Consider the following 22,878-nt stretch of genomic DNA (forward strand, 5'->3'; position numbering starts at 1 on the left):
TGTGCAGTGACGGCCACATCCCCATTAGTTAGTCCGAAATACAAAATTAAAAAGTAAATAAGGATTTACAATTAAAGGTCCTAGAGGCAGTCACCAGATATTGTTTGAAAACAAAGTTTCCCCATGATTGATACGTTTCATCTATTTGAAATTTAGGTGCAATAACTAAAATATTTCTGTAAGTAAAAGAACACTGTAATTAATATATCGAAAACTTGGTTGAGTTTCTATTATTTTTGCCATTCTACTCAGAAATATTATAATATGTGTAGCGCCCTCTTTGGGGACTACTAGTTCTGTAAAGGGGTTAATGTTTTAAGGGGTTAACTGGGTGGGATCCCTCCGGGTTTGCCACTCCCTTTTCTACCCAGGATGTCATGATAGGGAGAGGAAAGGGTATATATAGCCCCACCCAATGTTCTAGAAGCAGGTTCTTCAGCGTTCTTCACTATTCACTCTTCAGCGTTCTGCCTGGGGGTCCTCACTCTGAGTCCTGTAAATAGGCTTGTGTGTTTCATATATATAGTAAGAGATGTTGTAACATGGCCTTAACCCCAGTCTAAAAGGGCTTCAATAGAAAGCATGTATTGGTCTGAGGAGTCCTGCAGGGAGCTAGTTAATTGCAGCTACAGACAATTAACCAGTCTCCACCTGGCTCATCAAACAGGTAGAAAAGCCTCCTGTTTGAACTGCAGAAGATCCCTTGAGCACAGAGGGACTGCGTTGCCGGAAAGAGACTCACAGGAACAGTTATCTTGAGCACAGAAGGACTGTGCTGCCAGTTAAGATATTTAAAAAAACAGACCCTCTACACCCAGGGCACATCGGACCCTGGAATCCGCCAGCTACATCATAGCTTCCCTGCAAGCGGTCCCCAGCATACCATCTGCAATGGGCCACTAAGCCAAGTGCCTCCCTTGAATGGGAACTACTGCACCAGGGGATGAAGTATTGAAAGTATATTGTTTGCCACGAGTTCCTGTCAAGTATTCAGTACGTCAATACCTGTGAAGCGTTATTGACGGCTGTCAAATAAAGCAGCTTTTTGTTTATAAAAAGTTCGTGGTGCCCATCCTTGTTATGTTCAAGCATCAACGCCCAACCTGCACTTACCCAGCACCTTGCAAAGGCCTTGGAGACTGAGCACTGCCTATGTGTATAGTCAGTCTGATGTGACTTCCTTTGGAGCCAGGTAAGGAGGGTTACATAAGCATTTAATCATTTGCCAACAAATTCATTGTTTATTATAAAGGAATCAGCTGCCATTTTATACATGCCCAAAAGTGGCTTTAACAATTCAAGCAGATACAGTATATCTAGAATGCTACAGCATAAAGTAAATTATATAAATAAATTATAACTTGAAGAACTTTTTGAAGTGCTAATTTAATTTCTCATGTACAGTATTATTAAGGCATATTAAACAAAGACTAAATGACACCTTTTTTTCTGCTGAAGGCAATTAAATAAAACCTAATGCAACAGCATAATACGCCCAGCTTTATACTGTTTCAATAATGTTTATTAATTATGGAATAAATCGTAATCTGTAATCATAATAACCAAAGTATTTGTTTATCATCATTAGCAATATGTGTTCTTTCTTTGCATTTACAATGGGTACATGGAGATAAATGTTGAATATATATAATTGGCATTAATGTGAAGCCATTAGTACCAAAGATTAGCACTGTTTTCAGTGCTGCTTTATAATAATACATCAAATATTACATCTTTCTTTTTTATTACTGCCTACTGTTGCCAGTTATTAGATTGCTGTGGGCAGTCATTCTGGGTTCTGGGGCACAATTCATTGTCTGTGACAGTTGTAGACATGTCTCTATAGAGTAGAACAGGAAATATTTAGTGTTAGCACAGCGAGTGCCTAATGAATGCAGAAACGTAATAAGTGAAGAGAATTACATAGGCTCACTTTTCATCTATTGATTTAATTACCTTATCATTAATTACGTTGCTGTCTCTTACAGAAAGGCTACACACTTTTTAAACTATCGCCGCAAAACGTTGAAAATGTGTATCCTCGCGACAAAAGCTACGATATGCTAAATCGAGAAAAAATATATATTTTGTATATTTGTTCTTTCATCCGGAGTCTGAATGTGCCTTCTAGGATCTGTGTGATGTGATTAATCATACCGGAAGAGACTGAAATGCATTCTGATTTGTTACTAATCTCTAGATTCTGCTTCTTAGAAATCCAGAAAAATTTATAATCAATTTCCATTAACTTCATCCTCTCGTGTTTATAATTACATCACCAATCAGAGATGGACTCCTCATGAATCTTTGCCGTCTACTCAATATGGCAGTGATTTCCAACCTTTTTTGTTTGGAGGAACCCTTGAAGTATTTAAAAAAATCTCGGGGAACCCCTATCTGGCTGACACATATTAGGTTCGACAGGGGTCTGTCACAACATTTCACACCTCACGAGCCACCTCTATTTTCCACCCTCTACCCATGTATTTCTTTCCCATCCATCTCACTAACTCTCCCCACTCCCATGTATTTATCCCTTGCGTCTCACTCTTACTCTCTCTTTTCCTCACTCACTCTCTCCTGCCCCCTCTCTTCTCTCACTCACCCCTACCTTCCGTCATTTACCCCACCCTCAATCCACCCTACAAAATACATACCAAACAACCCCACCCCAAGGGGGAGGCGGGTCTGTGGTCCATAGGAGGAACCCCTGAGACTGCTTCAAGGAGCCCCAGGGTTCCACGGAACCGTGGTTGGGAATCACTGCAATATGGTGACAGTTTAATTTAAGTGAATAGACGTTACTGCATTGTTAACAACTGTATGTGTTACCCTGTTTCACAGCATATTAGATTTTTGACAGAATAAAGATGATTCAATCATTTTGTGTACCTACGCAATGAAAACACATTGACGCTATGCTTATAAATGTTATAACCAATATTTAAGATATTAAAGGAGCACTCCGGGCGATACTGTTTTTTTCAAATGTAAATAATATTGACGCAGGGGGTCTCCAGAGCTGGGCCGCTCTGTTGATCTCAGCTCCGGGGGTCCCCTGCTTCCCAAGACGTACCTCCCAAGGTGCTGCCGGTATCTCTCCGCAGTTTAAAGCTCCTTTGTCATGTGGGCCAATAGCAAGACACAAGGGGCGACATCGCAGCTTCCTATTGGCCCACAGGACGCAGGACTTTTAAATCGCTATATTGTGAACCAGGCCAGGGTTCCTATTGGCAGCACCTACAGAGGTTACCTATTTCAGAAAGCAGGAGGTCTCCAGAGCTGAAATCAACAATATTGTATTGGATTCATGTATTTAATATGAACATATTCTTCTTTGGTATTCCACCACTTTAGGGGAAGATCACTATCTGATCTCAATGCAACAAAAACAGTTCTTCCATTGTATGGCGAGGGGCTGAATTGCACTTCTATCCTTAAACAGACATCATTCTTTATGCAGTTCCTACTAGTCTTGTAAGGCAGGGGAGCGCAATCTTTTCCCCTGTGCCCCCCTGCTGGCCTTCCCCCTCTCCTCGCCCCGCCCTACTGTACCTTGATTCAGACGTCCTGGCGTCATGATGTCACATTGTCATGGCAACGAGACGTCACATGACCCCGCGTAATTTGACGCATGCGTTGCCATGACGACGCGTCACCAGGAGTGTCTGAATCAAGGTAAGTCAGGTTTACAGAGGCCCTGCAGCTCCCCCGGGTTTAATTTAAATGCCTTCGGGAAGCGTGCGGGGGCCTCTGTAAACCCCGCGCCCCCCGCAGTGAATCGAGCACCCTCCACCTTGCGCACCGCTGTTGTAGGGAACAAACACATTGGCCAATACCGTTGCTTTCTGTTAAGCTAATGCGGACCATAACAGCACTATTTGAAATAAACAGTAACACACATTTCCACTACTGTAGTACCGCCCTCTAGGCAAAATCTTGTTAACTCTTTCATTGCCAGCGGGGTTTAGCCACTCCTGCAAGCAATCGAAAATGCTCCTCAAAACAAATTAAAGACCTTAATGGTCGTCGAATAAAAGAACTCAATAAAAATGATTTTCCTTAGGTAGATGCATGTATATTACGGAAGTACATACTGGTGGCCTTGTTTTGTTAAATGTAAAAAAAATGTTGTCAGAGCAGTGTATAATAAGGGAGGGCACTTCCACTGGTATATTAGTTTGGCTTCACAAAAATGTTCCTGTTTTGCCAAGTCATAAGGCAAGAGAATAGCTCATAAACTAATGTATGGCTTAGCACCACTGAGTCAATATGGCCTTAAGGGAAGATTCACTAAGCGCTGATCAGGGATATTGGAACGTGATTCTGCGTTAAATGCAGTTCAATGAAGCAGTTAACGCCAGATCAAGCTCAGATAAGCCCGATTGGAGTTTAGTGAATTCCAGCTTTACGGCCTTTTTCTGTCAACTGCGATAGCGCCGCATCGAAAGTCCCATTGACTTCAATAGGGCTTTCCGTGCGATAGAGGCTCTATTGCAGCTTACAGAATAAGGCCCTCAAGTCGGTGAAATTGGTCATAGCATACTGTACATTATTTTTAGGTTTAAGTTTTTCTTTAATATTCTGGGCAAGAAAATGAAAATCACCTACTTACCATTGTAATCTCGCCTAATCCAAGCTGTGCACGCCCTAAAGTCTGCCAGGCTTCTACAAACCGTGGATTTCGTTGAACTGCTGTTTCAGCAGCTTGCACTGCTGGGAATATCTCATGAAGACACATTAGCGCCTATAAAAATAGAGACAATCAGAAAATGCATAGTTTGAGTTAGCTGACAGCTCATAACTTTGTATAGTACAGTACTTTGGCTGTATGCCCTTAACCACAAAACATTGCACATTATCCTTTACTGTTCAATTGTTGGGGGGGGGGGTTTCCAGGTAAATTACTTGCACTTCTTCAGTGCTGATATCATTTATATTACCTGATTATGAAAAAAGTTACTAAAAATTTAATTATTGGTACAGTATAGCTTTGGTGAAGTTCCCTTACACACACATATATATATATATATATATATATATATATATATATATATATATATATATATATATATCAAATACAAATACCACTTGTGAGCATATTCACATCTCAGAAAGGGCTGTAACCCTGCTTTTCCCTGTTATATCTAAGGCTGTGTCCCCGCTGGCGCTGACCGCGCTCATGCTTGAAGAGTGGTGACGTCACCAGCTCGCCAAGTATGAGCGCCAGGTGTCCTGACTATTTTACAAGCGTGCGCGTGGGGGCATTGAGGGCTTGTTGAGCGCGTGTCAAACTCACTTTTTTTGGTCTCCCCAAGTGCCAAGCCTCGTGAGCGGGGACGGGATAATTTGAATTGCAGAAACTAAACTCGGCAAGCACCGCGCGCTCAGCGCTAGCGTGGCCGCAGTTTTAGCATACAATGCTTACACTGCAGCCAGAGATTCTGGGTAATGACATGCAAATTAGTATGTATCTATATGTATATATATATATTATACAGTGTTCGACAAACCTATACATTTGCTCGCCCCGGGCGAGTGGATTTAACCCCCGGGCGAGTAAATATTGGCCCAAGCAGCACACGTTTGGTACTAGGTGGCGAGTAGATTTTTTTGTGTGGCGAGTAGATTTTTTGGTGATTTGTCAACCACTGTATATATATATATATATATATATATATATATATATATATATATATATGTATATATATACAGGCATACCCCGCATTAACGTACGCAATGGGACCGGAGCATGTATGTAAAGCAAAAATGTACTTAAAGTGACGCACTACCTTTTTTCCACTTATCGATGCATGTACTGTACTGTACTGTACTGCAATCGTCATATACGTGCATAACTGATGTAAATAACGCATTTGTAACAAGCTCTATAGTCTCCCCGCTTGCGCACAGCTTCGGTACAGGTAGTATTGCTGTTCAGGACGTCCTGAAAGGCGCATGCGTGAACTGCCGTTTGCCATTGGGCGATATGTACTTACTCGCGAGTGTACTTAAAGTGAGTGTCCTTAAACCGGGGTATGCCTGTATTATGAGAGAGAGAGCGAACCCCGCATCCACACGACTATATATAGGCAACCAATAAACTGACAGCATGAATATGTACTACGTAGTATGTCAGTGGTGCTACAAGGGCCAATAAGTATGTAAGAAAAGAGAGGAAAAGTAACCCAAAATTATAGCACTCCGGTATACCATAGGAGGTAGCAAAATACAATTTTATTAATTAACAGTCACAAAACAAGTTAAAAGATAGCAAAGAATATTTAAAATAAGGCATGAATCCCCTGTACGTAAACCATAGCAATAGCTATCTCACACAACAAATACATAAGACACGGTATCTCATATGAGAAATCACAGACAACATGAGTCTGAAGCATAGGAAAGTGACTATACAAATGACCCTCAGAAGGCACTGTAAACAGGACTAAGACCGTTGTTACTCAATGTAATGAACCACTACACTTGGAGTGAGGGAAAGAATTCCCTAGTATGCTCAACAAGGCAAAACACAATGCTGTGGAGACACACGAGTAACTGTGGAGATGTATTAAAGCAAAGTCCTAAAGCCAGTGGGGTATGCAGCACAATCCTAACATGTGTAACAAACACTGTTATAACGCGATGCAAGCGTGACTCCCAATTTTCTTATTTATGAATACTTTACCACACGATTATTGGTGTCTTAAATACAATTGTACATTATTTATAACGCGATCCGCTTATAGCGCGATGTGATTCTTTGGACCCCAAGCACAGCGTTATAAGGGGGTTGAGCTGTATATATATATAAAGAAGATGCTGCACTGTGAACAAAATGTAAGGAGTCTTTAGATGTTATTACAAACATGGTTTTATAGATTGTAGTGCTTCTTTGATTTCCGTGATTATTACATTTTGAATCTTGCACCTTTTCACCTTGCAAAGATACTGCATACTATAGCTAAAATGGTAGTCTTTCACATACCAAATAGTGCATTAATTGTGCAGTGATAAAAGCCGTGATATTCTAACTCAGGTGTTATTTACATCTTTAAAATACTGTAGATGAAACACCCTTTCAGCACTCACATACTCATAGGAAGTCTACTGAAAGTTAAATGACGAAGATGTATTCCGTCAGGACAGCAGGCAGTGATGGATTTCCAGTCTGCCTTTAGCTCAGTGGTACCCTATCTTTATACAGCTGCCCCTCCCCCCCTAAAAGCAATGTTTCACTTTTGGGACTTCAATAGAAAACAGTATCCAGTGGCACTTAAAAAGTCAGTAACAAAAGTCAAGTAGATATTTAAAGCATTTTTAATGATGCAGCCATAATGCACAACGTTTCGGGAAATTCCATCTTTGGGCTTCATTAAAAAGACTTTAAATGTCTTTTTCACTTTTCATCAATGAGTTTGACAGGATACTGTTCCCTATTGAAGTCTATGGAGATGATTCCCTCTGGGATTCTCGCTTTCCTGCAAGAGCACCAAACACCATTTTGAAAGGAGTGGAGTGGTGCGCCCGCCATCTTTGGATCCTGTGATTCACCTTGGGGATACCCATTCGCTTACGATTTTGGGTTTAGGTCTTTCAGAAATCCAATATGAAAGAAAAAAAAAGATTATTTTTACTGGGTGGAATATTTTACCTGTTTATTCTTTCTGTTTGTACTGTAAGTATATCTAACTCCTTCTACATCTCCCCGTGGGCATGCACCTCGTATCCCTCAGGGCCCCAGCTTGGGAAACACAGCTTTAGCTAGAAACTAATTAACAGCTACTTGAATGCTCCAGTCCAGTTAGCTCCATGAGGCTTAGTGAATTTTAATCTCCCGCATAGTACTTTCCTGTTATCTTACAAACTGCAGTGTAATCTAATACCCTAACTATTCTGACGTCTCAGATCTGTCACATGTTATCTGATCTGCTCCTTTGACAGTTCTCTTGCTATTTTTTCTTGCTATTCTATTTCATTGTACACAGAAAAGATCTATAGAAATAATGCGTGATTTTTTTTTTTTAATGAGTCATTGCAATGAAAACAATATAGACAAAAGGAAAATATCTAGATTTCAAATAAAAATCTCGAGGTGTAGAAGTAAACACGAAAGCCTTTGTGTAACAAACCTGGGAGAAATGCTGCATTTTTAACACGTGAGATTTTGTTCTAAATTCAGATTTGTGCTTTTAACATGAACAGCTACTGAAAACAAAAGAACGTTTTAATCGCTAATATTATACATTTGTTTCTATAGTATATATTACCTGCACTATTCCTGCATAAATAAATCAAAGAAATGTAAAGATCGTATCAACTTAATTAAATGGCTAAGTAAGTGGGCATCAGAATGAAGGGAAGAGCTCAAACAGATCTACATATATAACAGGTATACAGTATTGCAGGCCCTATAGCCAGTAGATAAACAACTGATTAGCATCTTATGACCTATTTAATGGAATTAGGTTAATCAGTGTCAAGAAGTGTGGGATTTTTTTTTTAAGCCAACCAGTATAGGATTACGCTTTTTCTCCTGCCCTATTATGCTTTTATTCTATACAGCCAGTGGAAAAAAATAAATGTATACAGATCACCTTTCATTTCCCTTTTCACTATTTAATGCTTCATTGTGAAGCCCTCCAGCAATGTCAATATTATTTTACACACAAACACACAAAACAAAATTTATTTAAGCAATGTTACAAATATAAATGTAACGGGTATCCCCCCCACCCCCCCAATCGTATATATAGTGTGAGTGCGGAGAGCATACAGTGTTACCAGGTGTGGTGCTTTACCTGTTAGGCTCACAGAAGGGCTGAGCTTCCACCACAGGGAACCTAGGGCAATTATATTAAGAGTAACCCTGCATTCGGTGCAGCGCCTCCACCTGCGATGGTTCCCAGCAGAGCAGGAATTGTTCCTCGCAAGACACATACAAATGCTAGCACACAGTGTGTATGATAACCAATACCTTTTACATGGGAACATAAGACACATATACCATCAACAAAATAACAGGTGTCCCTCTCTAGAGGAGACACTAACTAAGGCGTCGCGCAGGACGCTTCCCCCAACACCGGGTGATCCCACCCCGTGTCCAACAATCCCCACACAATGTCCCGCACTCCTACCGAGAGAGGATATGTGTGACTGCGCAGTCACTAAATAATGAACTAAGGGGCCCGTTGGTGCACTTGTAGATTTAGAGTACCTGCCGAGCACTCCCGTGCTCGGATCTGCAACTGGCTTCACAAAGGATCCGGCGACCGAAAACACCGGAACCACCATCCAGGACGATCCCACCCGGATGACTGCTGCAGCCGCAATGACGACCTACGCCAAACTCGCTGCACAGATGCGCAGCGTCTGCCGAGTCCCTATCTAACACTAGCGCTACTGTGACAGGGTCCCTAACCTAGGGCCTGTCCCTATAGCACCACAAATTGGGGAGTGAGGACCTATCTGGGACCTAAGGGGTTACTGGCCTACTCCGTTCCCCTAGCTCTTCCCGGTCCTGACTCTAACTACCTGGTACTCCCAGCGCCTGCAGTAACGCACTGCAACCTGCTGGGTGCGTGCAGCAAACGTGCTGCACAAACACTGTGCCTTCTTGTCAGACCTCACAGCACTGACAGCCGTGACTCTGACAAGACAGCACACACACAACTAAGGGCAGAGTCCCTAACCTGGGGCCGTCCCTTATCAATTACCCACTAGCCTGGTGGGGAGTTGGGGCCTACCTGGGATATGGGGGACCTTACTTGGCGCAGGAGCTTCATTCGCTCCCTACACCCTTCCTTCCCCTTCCTGCTCCCAGCTCCAACTGACTAGTGTGGGCTCAGTGCGCGAAATGTATCCTATCTCTCCCTCTAGGGAGATCCTAGGCCTTATTGGCTCCCTGGCGTCACGTGGGGTGTGCAGAGGCTCATGGGACCCGTAGTCCCTGCTCAGAGCCTTCCCTGGTAGGCTAGGGTTTCGCGGGCTCCTATCTGCGCATGCGCGAGCTATCTGTGGGCCTCCCGGCGCTCCTAGCCCCTGCGCATGTGCAACGCAACCCGCAATGGCGGCTTCCTTCACCCCGAGCCGCCGGGACCCTCGCGACACGACAGCGGCCCTAGCAACGGCCCGATCGCGTCCCCGGCAACCGGCCGCATATCGAAGGTAGCGCTGCTCCCTGCTCCGGCCCCCACCTTTGGAAGCAGCCGTCGGGTCCGTCACAGGCTCCGGCGGCACCCGCAACCGCTCGAAAGGAGGGGGGTCTCTAGGAGCCGCTGGAGACCAGGGCTACATAAACAACATATAATAAAAAAAATATTTATATATATATATATATATATATATATATATATATATATATATATATATACACACACATACAAATAAACAGAAATTGCATCCCTGACCAACGTATTTTTTCCACAACTATAAATAGCTAATGTGAATTAGTGGATGGTCCCAATGAACCCAATATGAGTTTGGACGAGTAGTGGTCTCTCGCTTAGAAAAGGAAAGGTATAGCGCAGCGGTGGCCAACTCCAGTTCTCAAGGGCCACCAAACAGGTCAGGTTTTAAGGATAACCCTGCTTCAGCGTAGGTGGCTCAGTCACTGATTGAGTCACCTGTGCTGAATCAGGGATATCCTTAAAACCTGACCTATTGGTGGCCCTTGAGGACTGGAGTTGGCTACCCCTGATAGAGAGTAAGCTGACAGGTTGAGCTAGATGCAGTCACAATTCTGGAACTTGAATTGTTTGTTTCTGTTTATATATGAGGTGTGTATAATGGCGCAGTACAGTGGGGGTGGAAATCGGGGGCATAAAATTAACATAAGTACATAGCTATCAAGCGCGGAAGCTTGCTGACTCACATACCGTACCTCTGCATATCTTAGAAAATAAATGACCCCCTCTATTAAAGCATATGCTCACACAACAGGAAGACTAAATGGTGCTAGTAGATTAACAAGGCTTTGATGTGGCAGAATCTGGTTTCAATCTGTGCCAGTCCTTTAGACAAGTCACTTCATTTCCCTGTGCCTCAGGCACCAATTTATAAAATTACTCTTGCACACTTAAACGAGCAGAGATACTTATGAAGTTCACTCATCCTAAGCTCCTCATCCACCTCTTAAGGAGCACAAATCCACAAAACTCGTATACTGTGCTAGGTCATTGCATTCCTGTTGATAGCAAAGATGTCCTCATTAACGTTATGTCAACCTAATTTAATGGCCATTAATCATAAACCTGTATTCACCAAAGCCCATTCCTGTAACATGACATTAACCAGGATTTACTCCTATTACAACAGGAGGGGTATGTTTAACAGTTGTTACTCTTTACGAGATGTTAATGAGGCTTAACGATACTCATCTCTTATTCACTAAGATCTGATAAGCTCAACAACAGGAAATAACAGTATGTTATTTAACTCAAACCTAAACCCGGTGTTATTCCCATTTAGACTCTGGAAAATGGCTAGGAAAAGAGTAAGAATAAGACTAGATGATTAAAGTTAATAAAGCTCAGTATATTAACTACTTAGAAGCCTAAGGCCGCGCTTATAGTGCCGGCGACAGCGACGCTGACATCACGCTGCGGTCGCTGGAAAAAATCAAATTCCAGTGATCGCGACCAAGTCGTCACGCCGTCATATCGCTCCTACTATAAGCGCACACGACGGCGTCAATACACTTGTTTTGACGCAACGTCGCGTCGCTGTCGCCAACACTATAAGCGCGGCCTAAGTGACCAGCTAGCCATTTAGGAATACAAAGAGGTGAATATATTTAGCTAACACGAGATTACCTGCTCCTCTCTCGCATACCAAGTAGGCTACTAAGACATTGCTTACCAATCACAAACTAGTTGGTAACACCCACTTTCCTCCCCCCCGGGAGCCTAACACCATTCCCAGGGCCACCTGCAGCCTTAATATACTCCCCTCCAAGTCATATTTCATGGGAGTAAGTGAAGACTTAAGTAACATCACATTATTTCAAGATAACGTGATGGTATCCACAAATAACATGACGTTACGAAACGCCAATGAGGTCAAGAATGTTCGTTATTTTTCCTTAGTATTATCTTGGAGAATAAGTCGGTAACTCGTCAGTTTCTGGGGTTTTTTTGTAACTTAAATTTTATTAGTTTATAATTTTATAATATTATACAATACAATACATTACAAAATACATTATGTCATGGTGATTCTCAGTGTATCTGGAAGTATAACGTTACTAATATCAATGGAATAGAACTTTAATCTGTGGTCAGACTGGTGGGCCTAAAGGGGTATCGAGACACGGCTCGCTTTCCGGGGTCCATATTATGGTGACAAACCCCCCTTCTAATCGGGGGGGACCAGGTGTAAAAGCTCAGTCACCGAATCATTAACCGCCCGACCGACTAGTCGGCTGACACACGACTCATCCAGACGACGTATACATAAACAGGTAGACAACTACATGGGTAGACAAACAAACGTGAAGACCGACAAACAATCAACCATACGGACGGACAAACCGGTAGACAAACATTGATCCAAGAGGAAGAGGGGGGGTGGGGGGGGAAGAGGGGGTTGGGATGGATGCTAGTGATCGTGAGTGTGTCTCAGAGTTGTTACGCTGCCTCTCTAGGTATGTTACCTGTTTGAAATATAATCATCTTATGCCGAGCATGGGTGTAGCACACCTCTCCCAAGGCGTCAGTTTCTGTTTAAGCTAACAACACCTTATTCTCCGATTTATAGCAAAAAGTCGACATTTTGCAGCAAGCCCCCTTTTGGGGGCAAAAGGTCTCAAGCACCAAACATTAACTGAAAAGAAAATAACAAGACAAGTGCGCAGCTAAAATGAACTAACAATTGTGAAATTATAGTGATTAAATACAACCACTAAATACCCATGTGAGTGACATAAATGATAACTGTGTTACCAGTCTATGAATAAAGGAGCAAATTGTGTATAAACTTATCAAAATGTGGCGCTCAGTGTATAAGGTTTAAATCAACATCAAATAAACCCACAGTGTTATAATAAATAAGAAAATAAACAGTGATACTTATACAACCACGTGTATTCAATGCTGCTGTGACTTGATGCAGGACTGCTCTTTCAATCCTCGTAGACAAGTGAAGGGTGAAAATCATCAAGAAGCGCAAATCATGTGGAAAATAAAGAAAGACAACAAACTTATGGTGCAGTATTGTGTGAACTTTGTGTGATAAATGGCTTTGGTTAGGTGCTCAGAATACTCACAAACGTGAGAAGTATGCAGGCATATAAAGGTATCTTTAACCCATGGGATGAGGCCAAATGGTAGGATAGGAACCGCACTGCTAATCAGGGTGACGAAACCGGAGCGTCTGAGAGCGGATGACGTCACTTCCGGTTCTCGGTGAGACGCATCCGTGACACGCATAGCTGAACAGAGGAAAAGCAGAGATACCACTCTCCCGGTCTTGCAGAGATCCACTTTGTGATCTACACGCTTGTTTCTTTCCATCACCATGTGAGTTGATTGGATTTTGCTTGTTTTTATAAATATTCTATGTACAGTCTGCACTATGTCCGGTTCATTTTATTTCTAAGGGGCCGCAAGTGTACCAGAGCGCTACAGTATACCTGATTAGCAGTGCGGTTCCTATCCTACCATTTGGCCTCATCCCATGGGTTAAAGATACCTTTATATGCCTGCATACTTCTCACGTTTGTGAGTATTCTGAGCACCTAACCAAAGCCATTTATCACACAAAGTTCACACAATACTGCACCATAAGTTTGTTGTCTTTCTTTATTTTCCACATGATTTGCGCTTCTTGATGATTTTCACCCTTCATATGAATAAAGGAGCGTCTGCTGCTGTAAATAGGGTAGCCCAGAACCCTGGGTAACTAGAAAAAAAACAAAACAAAGAACAGCGCACAGCGCTCATCGTGAAAAATGTAAAATACAGTTTTATGATATATATGATTCACGGTTCTGCGTACATCAATCAACTGAAAAACAGGCACAGAATGTGACAATATTGGCTGTTACCACTCGTGGACACTGGAACACACAGGAACAGAAACGATGGGTACCCTTGTCCTCATCAAGAGTCTGCAGCCAGAAGGACTGTGGGGTCCCCGTCAGTTGGAAAATGTGCCCAGAGAGTCTAGTGTGCTCATCCCCAGAGTCCAAATAATCGTGTCTAATGCTCCGTTAGACAAGGAGTAGTAGCAGCTGCACTCACAGCCTCGTGGGACGGCGTCTGGCGTCTGATACGCGGCACCACGCTGAGTGCCGTCGGGCGATGATGACGTCACCGTACCGGCGTCAATGCGGGAGTGCTCAAAATGATGTGAAATAAACAGGATACTAACATGAACCACAATGGTTCGCATCCAGGTTGATAAGTGCGCTGTTCTTTGTTTTGTTTTTTCTAATTAACTGAAAAGCTCTTTAAGCAGAGATTTCTACTATTTATAGAAATAAAAATATGCTATACAGTGTATGTAAGAGGGATATTTGGTTACAATGGATGTTGAGAGGATGTGGCAAATAAGATAAGGTGGAAAAAGGTGGCCTAGTGTGAAAATTAACGGTAGAGACATAGAAGGCTAGTCTCTTTGAAATGAAAAAGCAGCCTAGACAGGAAGGAGACGCGAGATGGAAGTGGAGTGGGACAAGACTGTGATGTTAACACATCTATCTAAATATAGATATTTTAACGTCTGGTTATCTATATAAAGAATGTTTCCGGGAACTGGCGTATTAACCAGAGATTAAAATAGTTATAGTGGGTTTACATGTAGATAGATTTTTTATCTTATTTCTGCCATACCCAGTGATGGACCCTGAGAGGTTGGAAATCTTGTAACATACTGTATCAACTACTTGTTGATTCAATAAAAGATGTAGCCAGGTCCCCCTTGCCCCCCTTACCTCCGATGCGGGCTATATACCGGTAGCGCTGTGGGAGGTCTGCGAGTTGTTAGCCGGAGCGCCGGAGCTCCGAAGCAGGACGCCGGTACAGGGCACTGCCATCTTGGTCGGGTTGCGTATTCGCAATGGGAGCACAGTGCGGCGGCCATTAGAGATCGGCTCCACAAGGGACTACGAGTCCCAGCATGCTTCAGGGCATGCACAACGTGGGGGCAGCACAGTCAATAGGACTGCAGGCATAGCGAGGACCAAGATAGATACATTTGGTGCGCTAGGAGCACCACGCCAGTCGGAGCAGGGACAGCAAGTGGTAAGGTAGTGTTCGGGGAGCAGTGCATCCATGGATTATTCCAGATACCCCCATAGATCCCAGCTAGGCCCCACTCACCTTAGTTTGTGGCTGCTATAGGGAAGGCCCCAGATAGGGACTCTCCCCTTAGCCTTGTAGTGACAGAGATTGAGTTAAGGCACCAATAACGGATGCACGCGATGTGCGGCCTGCTGTCCTGGACCAGACCAAAGGCAACTAGAGACACTTTATAGGGACACACTGCACTAGGATCCCCCCCCCAGGTGGAGGTGCTGTCTCCAGACAGAACGCGACCACCCCAGGCTCCTCCCAGTGGAGGAGGATCTGGCCTCCTGTACGCCAGACAGGTATCCAGCACACGTAGTTCCCTTAGACACGGGGAAACAGGGCTACAAATGTATCATACCACCTACTCCCTCTCCCCCCTTCGTTACTACATGGAAGAAAGGATCTACACGGCTACCCAACCTCCTTTGCTTACTATTTACAGCGCACGCATACTGTACACTGCCAATACTATATACAAATAACTTATTATGTAAAGAAACGATTCAGCAGCAGATGCGATGGTTGCTATTCTTTGATTTTAAAAGAACAATATTTACTGCACAGTTTAGGTACAGAAGATAGGAGGGGGAAGTTCAACTCACAATTACCTTATCTCTAATGCTACCTTGATTTTTTTTTTTTTCAATCTTAATTGTTTTCCTGATGTAGGTCTGCCAAAAAAGCATGATATTTCTAACCGCACCTGGCAAAAACAAATATGTTGTGGTTGCAACCTGTAACGAAAGGGCATCACTTTAGGAAGAATTCCAACACAATCAATTTCTACTATTTTTGGGAGTGTTTTTATGGTATCCAGGGAGCAATGACTATATTGTATCTCATTCTATCAATTAGTTAGATTTTCTCAGATATCTCTCCATTATACTGGGAACATTTGTCAAACTGTCAATAAATAAATGCTCTATTTAAAAGAAAGCCCAAGGGGTATGTAATCTCAACCTTTGTCCCGTAAAATCCCACGTCATTTTCTAGTTTCTTTTCAAACAACTCCAATTTCAATCACCCGGCCATAATATTATCACATCATCAGCTAAACCTCACCGCTGCGAACAAAGCAAGTCTCAATACAACACCGATAACACCGTATGATCCTGTTTACCTAACTCGTGGACACAATTTTACATGAGATCATTTAAAAAAAGTCTTCTAATGCAACTTAGCACATCATATTACCAGGTTATATTCACTATATTGTTTTCATTGGTGTCATCTATCTATTGTGCTCTATAGCTCTTACTACAGTAAGGAGTTTCCAAACTCTCTACAGTATATCAATCATGTTAATTTTGCTTGCTCACAGTGGGTGAAAAAGGCAACAAAAAACCTCCACCGTTAACATATAGCCAATAAAGAATATCACTTGTGAGCACATTCACATTTGTTTTATATATATATATTTATTATATTATATATTTATATATATAAAACAAATGAAGACAGGGCGGCTCCCATAGCGTAATATGTAAAGGTAATTTTAATAAAAATACTAGATGACACGTAGATTACACGTGGATCTCTCACAAGATCCAAGACCAAAATGAGCATGCAGGACAAGGCAAACTCGCAAGATGTCACCGTTACTCCGTCGGAGACGAACGCCAAAGCAGCATGGGTAAGTGCAGGTACGCGTCCACGTGTATTGCTGAACCTGCGTCCGGAGTGCGCGTCCACACAGAATTCTCTCTGCAGGCTCAGTTCTCGCGATACCACCACTGAACTCACCCAAGTCCCGCTGACTTGGAACAACAAGCTATTTACCAGCAGTGAGCAAACAAGTATATATATATATATATGTAGAGGTATCTGTACCGTGCCAGTAAGTGTCTTTACTCACTGAGCCACTCCTTCTCCCATTCTTTGTGAAGCTCTGAGTACACTTTTGGTGCTATATAAATAAAAATATACATACATACCACTTTCCTCTACTGGAACAGTCTCTGGCAAACCCTTTTGTGAGCCCTGCCCTCTCTCTAGCAGTGCATCAATTGTATCTAGTGACTGCCTGGTCACATGATCTTCCCCACATAACTTTGCATCTTTGGTCCTCTTCTGCTGCACTGATAGAAATTGTATGAACCCCCGAGCTGAAACTTCACTGATCAATCAGCAACTAGCTAATTACTTATCATTGTATGGATTGTATTGATGCACATAATAAAAGGGGGGGGGAGGGCGGCAGCTTGGGCTGCTGCTTTAAAAGCATTGAGTTACACCTGTGCACACAGATACATCTGATATTGATTATTTAATGCAGCAACATAAATAAAAACTATGACAGAATAGTTGGAAACTTGTATGTATAATTGTATTTATATATCTCCTACAGTGTATGCAGCACTTTACAAAATGACAATACAAGGTAAATAAATGACAAACAATGGGGACAAGCACAAAAGGTAAATGACAACATAAGGCCAAGGGAGATCCAGCCCCAAATAGTTTTCAATCTAAGTGGTATGTTGTGAGGCCCTCAGTCACAGTAGGATTAAAAGTGCATTATTAAAAGTGCATTCAGGGAGGTCAAAGGCAGCTGAGATGTTTCTTTTAAGAGGGGAATTTTTAGCTGTGCTTTGAATGTGGAAAGTGAAGGTGCTTGACGAATATTGAGTGGAACAGTGTTCCCTAGGTAGGGAGAAATTAGTGATAAACTTCATAGGATTTAGATGAATCGCAATGTAAGGCAATTGTCACTTCATAGACCAATAAACATAAAGCCAGATTTATAAATTAACCTATTGTCTTAGAAAAGCTGGTGCTTGAAGATAATTCCAGTGTCATCACTTCGACTAGTGTGACAGAGTCATAGATGGTGTCTATGTTAGTAGGAGGTTGCAATGTGCATGCATTCCAGTATGTGGGAGGCAATCCACAGGCAGATTGAATTCATCCAGACTGACCTGCTTAAAAAAGGCAAGAGAGGGGGGGGGCGAGAGGGGGTGGTGGTGAGAGGGGGGATGAGGGGGGGAAACTTCTGGGGCAGCAGGCAGCAGTCTATCTCAGGAGGAGAGAGGGAGCAGAAGAGAGCTCAGGCAGGCAGCTTGCTGCTCATGCTGTATTAATTTGGTACAAATAGAATTCCAAGGTAAGGAGCTCACTCATACTTCAGAATCTTGTTTTGAACTGGAAACTAGCCTAGCTAACCAGTCCATTAGTCAGGTCCTGTATGTTTGTTTAGTCTCCCTAATTTGGGTTGTTATGTTTATGCTTTGTTTTGCCTTAAAGGGACGGTGTCCCTAAGTTGCTGTTTCTTCATGTGGAAAATGAAACCCCTAAAGTATTATTGCCCAGAAAGAATTGTGTCGGTTCTGCTAGCCGTACTCAATTTCTAATAGCTGTATTGGAGGAATGTCCTCCCTAAGTTCCTACATGGGTTCGAGTACTGAGTTTCTTGGTGAGTAGAGCGTTACAAAATTAAAATAGATAAATGCAGATTTGTTGTAAATTTATGATACCTTTTTAGAGGACAAAAGTTCTTCATTCATTAAATTATATTGTAATCTAAATATTGGCCTTGAAATCCAACTGCTGTGTGAGGTATAAATTATTTTTCTAAATAATTACCATTCAACTGGTCCTTCTAAACAAACTAGAAAAGGAGAAACAGAAACCAGAGAAAATGACTGAAAAAACGAAGGGAGCAAAATACCCTGTCTAGCACCCACTGGGAGGCAAACTCTGTGAACTTTGCTATCATAGGGACCATAACCACCAGATAAGGCTTCTTGGACATATAGACAGTGAGCTTGGCCAATACCAGGAGCAGACTTACGAGGAGATCTCTGGGCCAAAAATCCCAGGTCACTGTAAATTACAAGATATGGACAGAAATGCAGCCAGAAGTGCAGGACAACGTACCTTATGGTAAATAAGAGGGAATGCAGTTTGATGGAAGAAAAATTGGTGTGAAATATTGACTCCCATCCATCACAGAAGTGGCAACTTAACGGGTAGTCAGCCAAATACATTTCGGGTTTACTGTACCACAGAGCACCCACCGGCCTAAATACCTGGCCGAAAAAAACAAACAAACTGGATTACATCTTCCACCACCGGTCCCATCTCTCTATGGGGCAGTACCTGCCTCCAGATGGTATCTTGGCAAGTGATGAGGGTGAGAATGTGCCCCATATGAAACATGAAAGCATACCACCCCATCCTTGGCATGACACGGAAACATACCGAGGGAATATCTATTAACCTACTTCATTTCCGGGGTTTAGGACACACTAATAGAATTGTTGAGTTGGACATGAAAAGTGGCAATAGCTTTCCGGTCTGCGGAATCCCTTGGGGAAGTTGAGTGAGTTTGGGTAAATGGTATCCTTTATCTCCTGGAGCTGGCATCAAATAACATATAGGGGTGGGCCGGACTATGGTATGCGAGCACCTCTACCCCCACCCAGTGCAAATGCTCACAGTCCGGGAGATCACAAACACGGATCACCATCGCTAGAATCAAACAGCGACAAATAAAGGGGAACTTCAACCTCAAAGCTCAGAATGCGAGGTTGTACATCCGGGGGTCAGTAGGACTTCATGGCAGTGGTATTTTGGGAGCTAAGAAAATAAAAAAAACAATGTACATCTAATCTATAGCAAATAATATATCTATCAATAAGGAAATATGGCAGAGAATGCAATAAGTGTCTTCTCAGTCGGCATTCCTACTAATTTTATCAGCACTTTATGGAGAATTCAGTTTCCGTGAATTTTTGACATGCAGAAAAATGAAATCATTCATGTATATATTGCCAAATTGTTACAACATAAGAAAGGAATGTAAATAGTTTAGCGTACATTATTAAATGGATATTAATCAGGGTAACATAGAACAAAGGTGCTTTGGAGTTCAGCAATAATAATATTATTTTATTCTTATTTAGCATTGTCGGTGATGTGCAGCTAAAAAGTAGAGATGGGTGGATTTTTTTAAATTTTATTTGAATCCACTGCGAATGTTCACGTTCCTTTAATTCGCGTAGTAGTCCCAAAAAGGCAGATTAGTTGTTTTTTTCTATCACCGAAAATCTGCAGATGGATTCAAATTTTTACAATTAATTTTTTAGATTCAGAATCCTGAAATGAGGAAGGGGGAGATACAGTAGATCTATTTTAGTACATTCCCAAAACCGCTCTCCAAATAACATATGGAGAGACACCTGTGCTCAAAAAGGAGTACACTCAGGATGCGCGGAGATATGCTAATGAAATATACAAAGTATATTAGAATGACTAACAGCCCACAGTTCCTAAATGGATTTCTAGAATTACTATATTGACAAGCCAAAGTGTCAGGGATGACCCTGACGGGTATTAAACCCTTGTCTCGCTCCCAGCCTGAAGTTCTCCCGGTCTGCTCTTTTGCCTGTTGCTGTTTCTGCAGAGAACTGTCTATGTCTGCTAATTACCCAATACCAGGCACCTATCCTTTAGCCCCAGTCAGGCCTTTACAAGGCCTTCACTTCCTGCGCCTGTTTATTATGGTTCTTCAGTTGCACTGGCTTGCTGCCTTTTCATGCCTTTTCTGCTTGCGGTGTGCTAGATTCTTTCAGACCTCACTTCGCTTGCCACTCTCCATGCCTGACCTCTGCCTTTTACTGACTAATGCAACCTGCTTGCTGCCAACTCCGACCATGACTACCCGCCTGCTAGCTTGTCCCAGCCACTGGACTCAGCTTCTGGGTAGCACCATCGCCGCAGCATACTTTGAGCTCTACTGCTCACACCTGTACAGTAGGTAATCCGGCTATTAGAATCGGAGGTGTGCTCCTTTGTGTGCACAAGGGACACTGAATCGGCAAGCAAGAAGTGGAAGTGGTGGTTTTTAATGGAAACCAGGGGGACTGGGCTGCAGGTGTAAGTAACGGACCTGATTTTAACACGTTTGCCGATCTCTAAAAGCACAAACCTCTGCTACCGGGTGCTAGCAACCTAATAGATGGGACCTGATGAATAAGGAAACCTACTACTTTAAATGCCTCTCATGGGTTATATCCAGTCCAGATTTCTGTGATGAAATGCCAACTATCTATGGTCAACAAAGGATTCACTGTAGTAACCTTGAATTCCTGGAAGCAGCAATTAATATAAACTCTATCACTTGAGAGTTTCAGTAGATTGTTGGATGGATCACTGATGAATGACTCTAGTGATGCAATACTGGTATCGATTCCTCTGAGATACACATAATGTATCTGATTTCCTGTAATATATTTTTACTGTGTAAAGCCTGTGGATACATGCAGCACGACTGATGCACATTTGCCCTTCACAATTATGTCATTCTCTGTTAGAATTTCTTCCATATTTAACTATAAATATTTTCTTGTGGTTTTCAGTGACCAATTTATAATATAGCATAGAATATATTATTTTAGCATCTGTCGTGTTATTTTCCTTAAATTATGCATACCCTTTTTTTTTATCCTCAAAATGGTCAGATGATAGTATACAGTGAAATGAATAGTTTTGATGTATTGGTCAAGTTGTTTAGTTTGCCTTAATTTAGATCTGGTTTAAAGTGTTCTATGATAAATTAATAATGGTTACATAAAATGTAAGAGTGTGATGTCTTCTCTGCGCTTTATTTTGTATTATTTTTCCCAACGGTGGTTGCAGTGTTTTCTTAACAGAATATCCACATCTGGTTGATCAGAGGACAGAATTATACTTTTTTTTTAATATATATATATATATATATATATATATATATATATATATATATATATATGTATATGTATACATATCATCCATGTATATGTATATGTATATATATATATATATATATATACAGTAGAGGCAGCTAAACCTCTAACCTTCTAACAAAAACCAGTGGCAATTCCCCAAAAGACCCAGGTACATTCTGAATACATGCCTTAAACTTTCCTTAAACTAGCCCCAGTATTTCTGCATTGATTAATGGCCCATCAGATTAACAGCGGGGGGTCCCTGGCAGTCCCATTCAAACTGAATTGGACTGCCTGGGACCCCTGCTGTGTTAATCCTATGGGTCGTTAGTCAATGCAGAAATGCCTTAAACGTGCCTCAAACTAGCCCAGAACATACCCAGCACATACCCAGCACATACCCAGAATGTAACCCGGCTAGTTTACGGCAAATGTTAGAATAAACGTTGCCTCTATCTACTGTATGTATATATATATATATATATATATAAATAGAGTTGTGTATATATATATATATATATTAGTAGAGTTGTGGTTTATATATTTAGAAATATTTATGTGCGTGGACATTGACATTGGACATAACCTAGGAACGTTCCGACATGCGAGTCTGGCACTAAAAAGGTTAACATTACTGAATAGGTTAACAGACATATCTGCACGTGTCACAAAAACAGGATGATTTTTGCAAGATAGTGATAACTGAACACACCCCACTCACTCCCCAGGGTAAACAGTTGATACAGAGAAAATAGATCAAAGATAAAATGAGGAAAGCTGAAGAAAGAAGGCAGAGGTGGGTTGGTGTATGAGTGACGTATGGATGTTTGTTACATAGTATAAATATATGTTTTAGGGCGTTGGTTTCTTTGTATTGAGTT

The 22,878-nt window shown here is 41.9% G+C and overlaps 1 protein-coding gene across 4 annotated transcripts in view; it reads right to left on the minus strand.

Annotated features, from left to right (window-relative positions):
• TTC33 (tetratricopeptide repeat domain 33) overlaps positions 1–22,878 on the minus strand; it is a 253,317-nt gene that overhangs the window by 44,387 nt on the left and 186,052 nt on the right. For 3 of the 4 annotated variants that reach the window (XM_075588621.1, XM_075588616.1, XM_075588612.1), the window contains one exon: positions 4,616–4,747. The exons of the other annotated variant lie outside the window; for it this stretch is intronic. In XM_075588621.1, the coding sequence (XP_075444736.1) occupies positions 4,616–4,747 (132 nt within the window). The remainder of the gene's footprint in view (positions 1–4,615; positions 4,748–22,878) is intronic. 4 annotated transcript variants of the gene reach the window in all.

This window comes from Ascaphus truei, chromosome 1 (genome assembly GCF_040206685.1).
Source record: "Ascaphus truei isolate aAscTru1 chromosome 1, aAscTru1.hap1, whole genome shotgun sequence".
Lineage (NCBI taxonomy): Eukaryota > Metazoa > Chordata > Amphibia > Anura > Ascaphidae > Ascaphus > Ascaphus truei.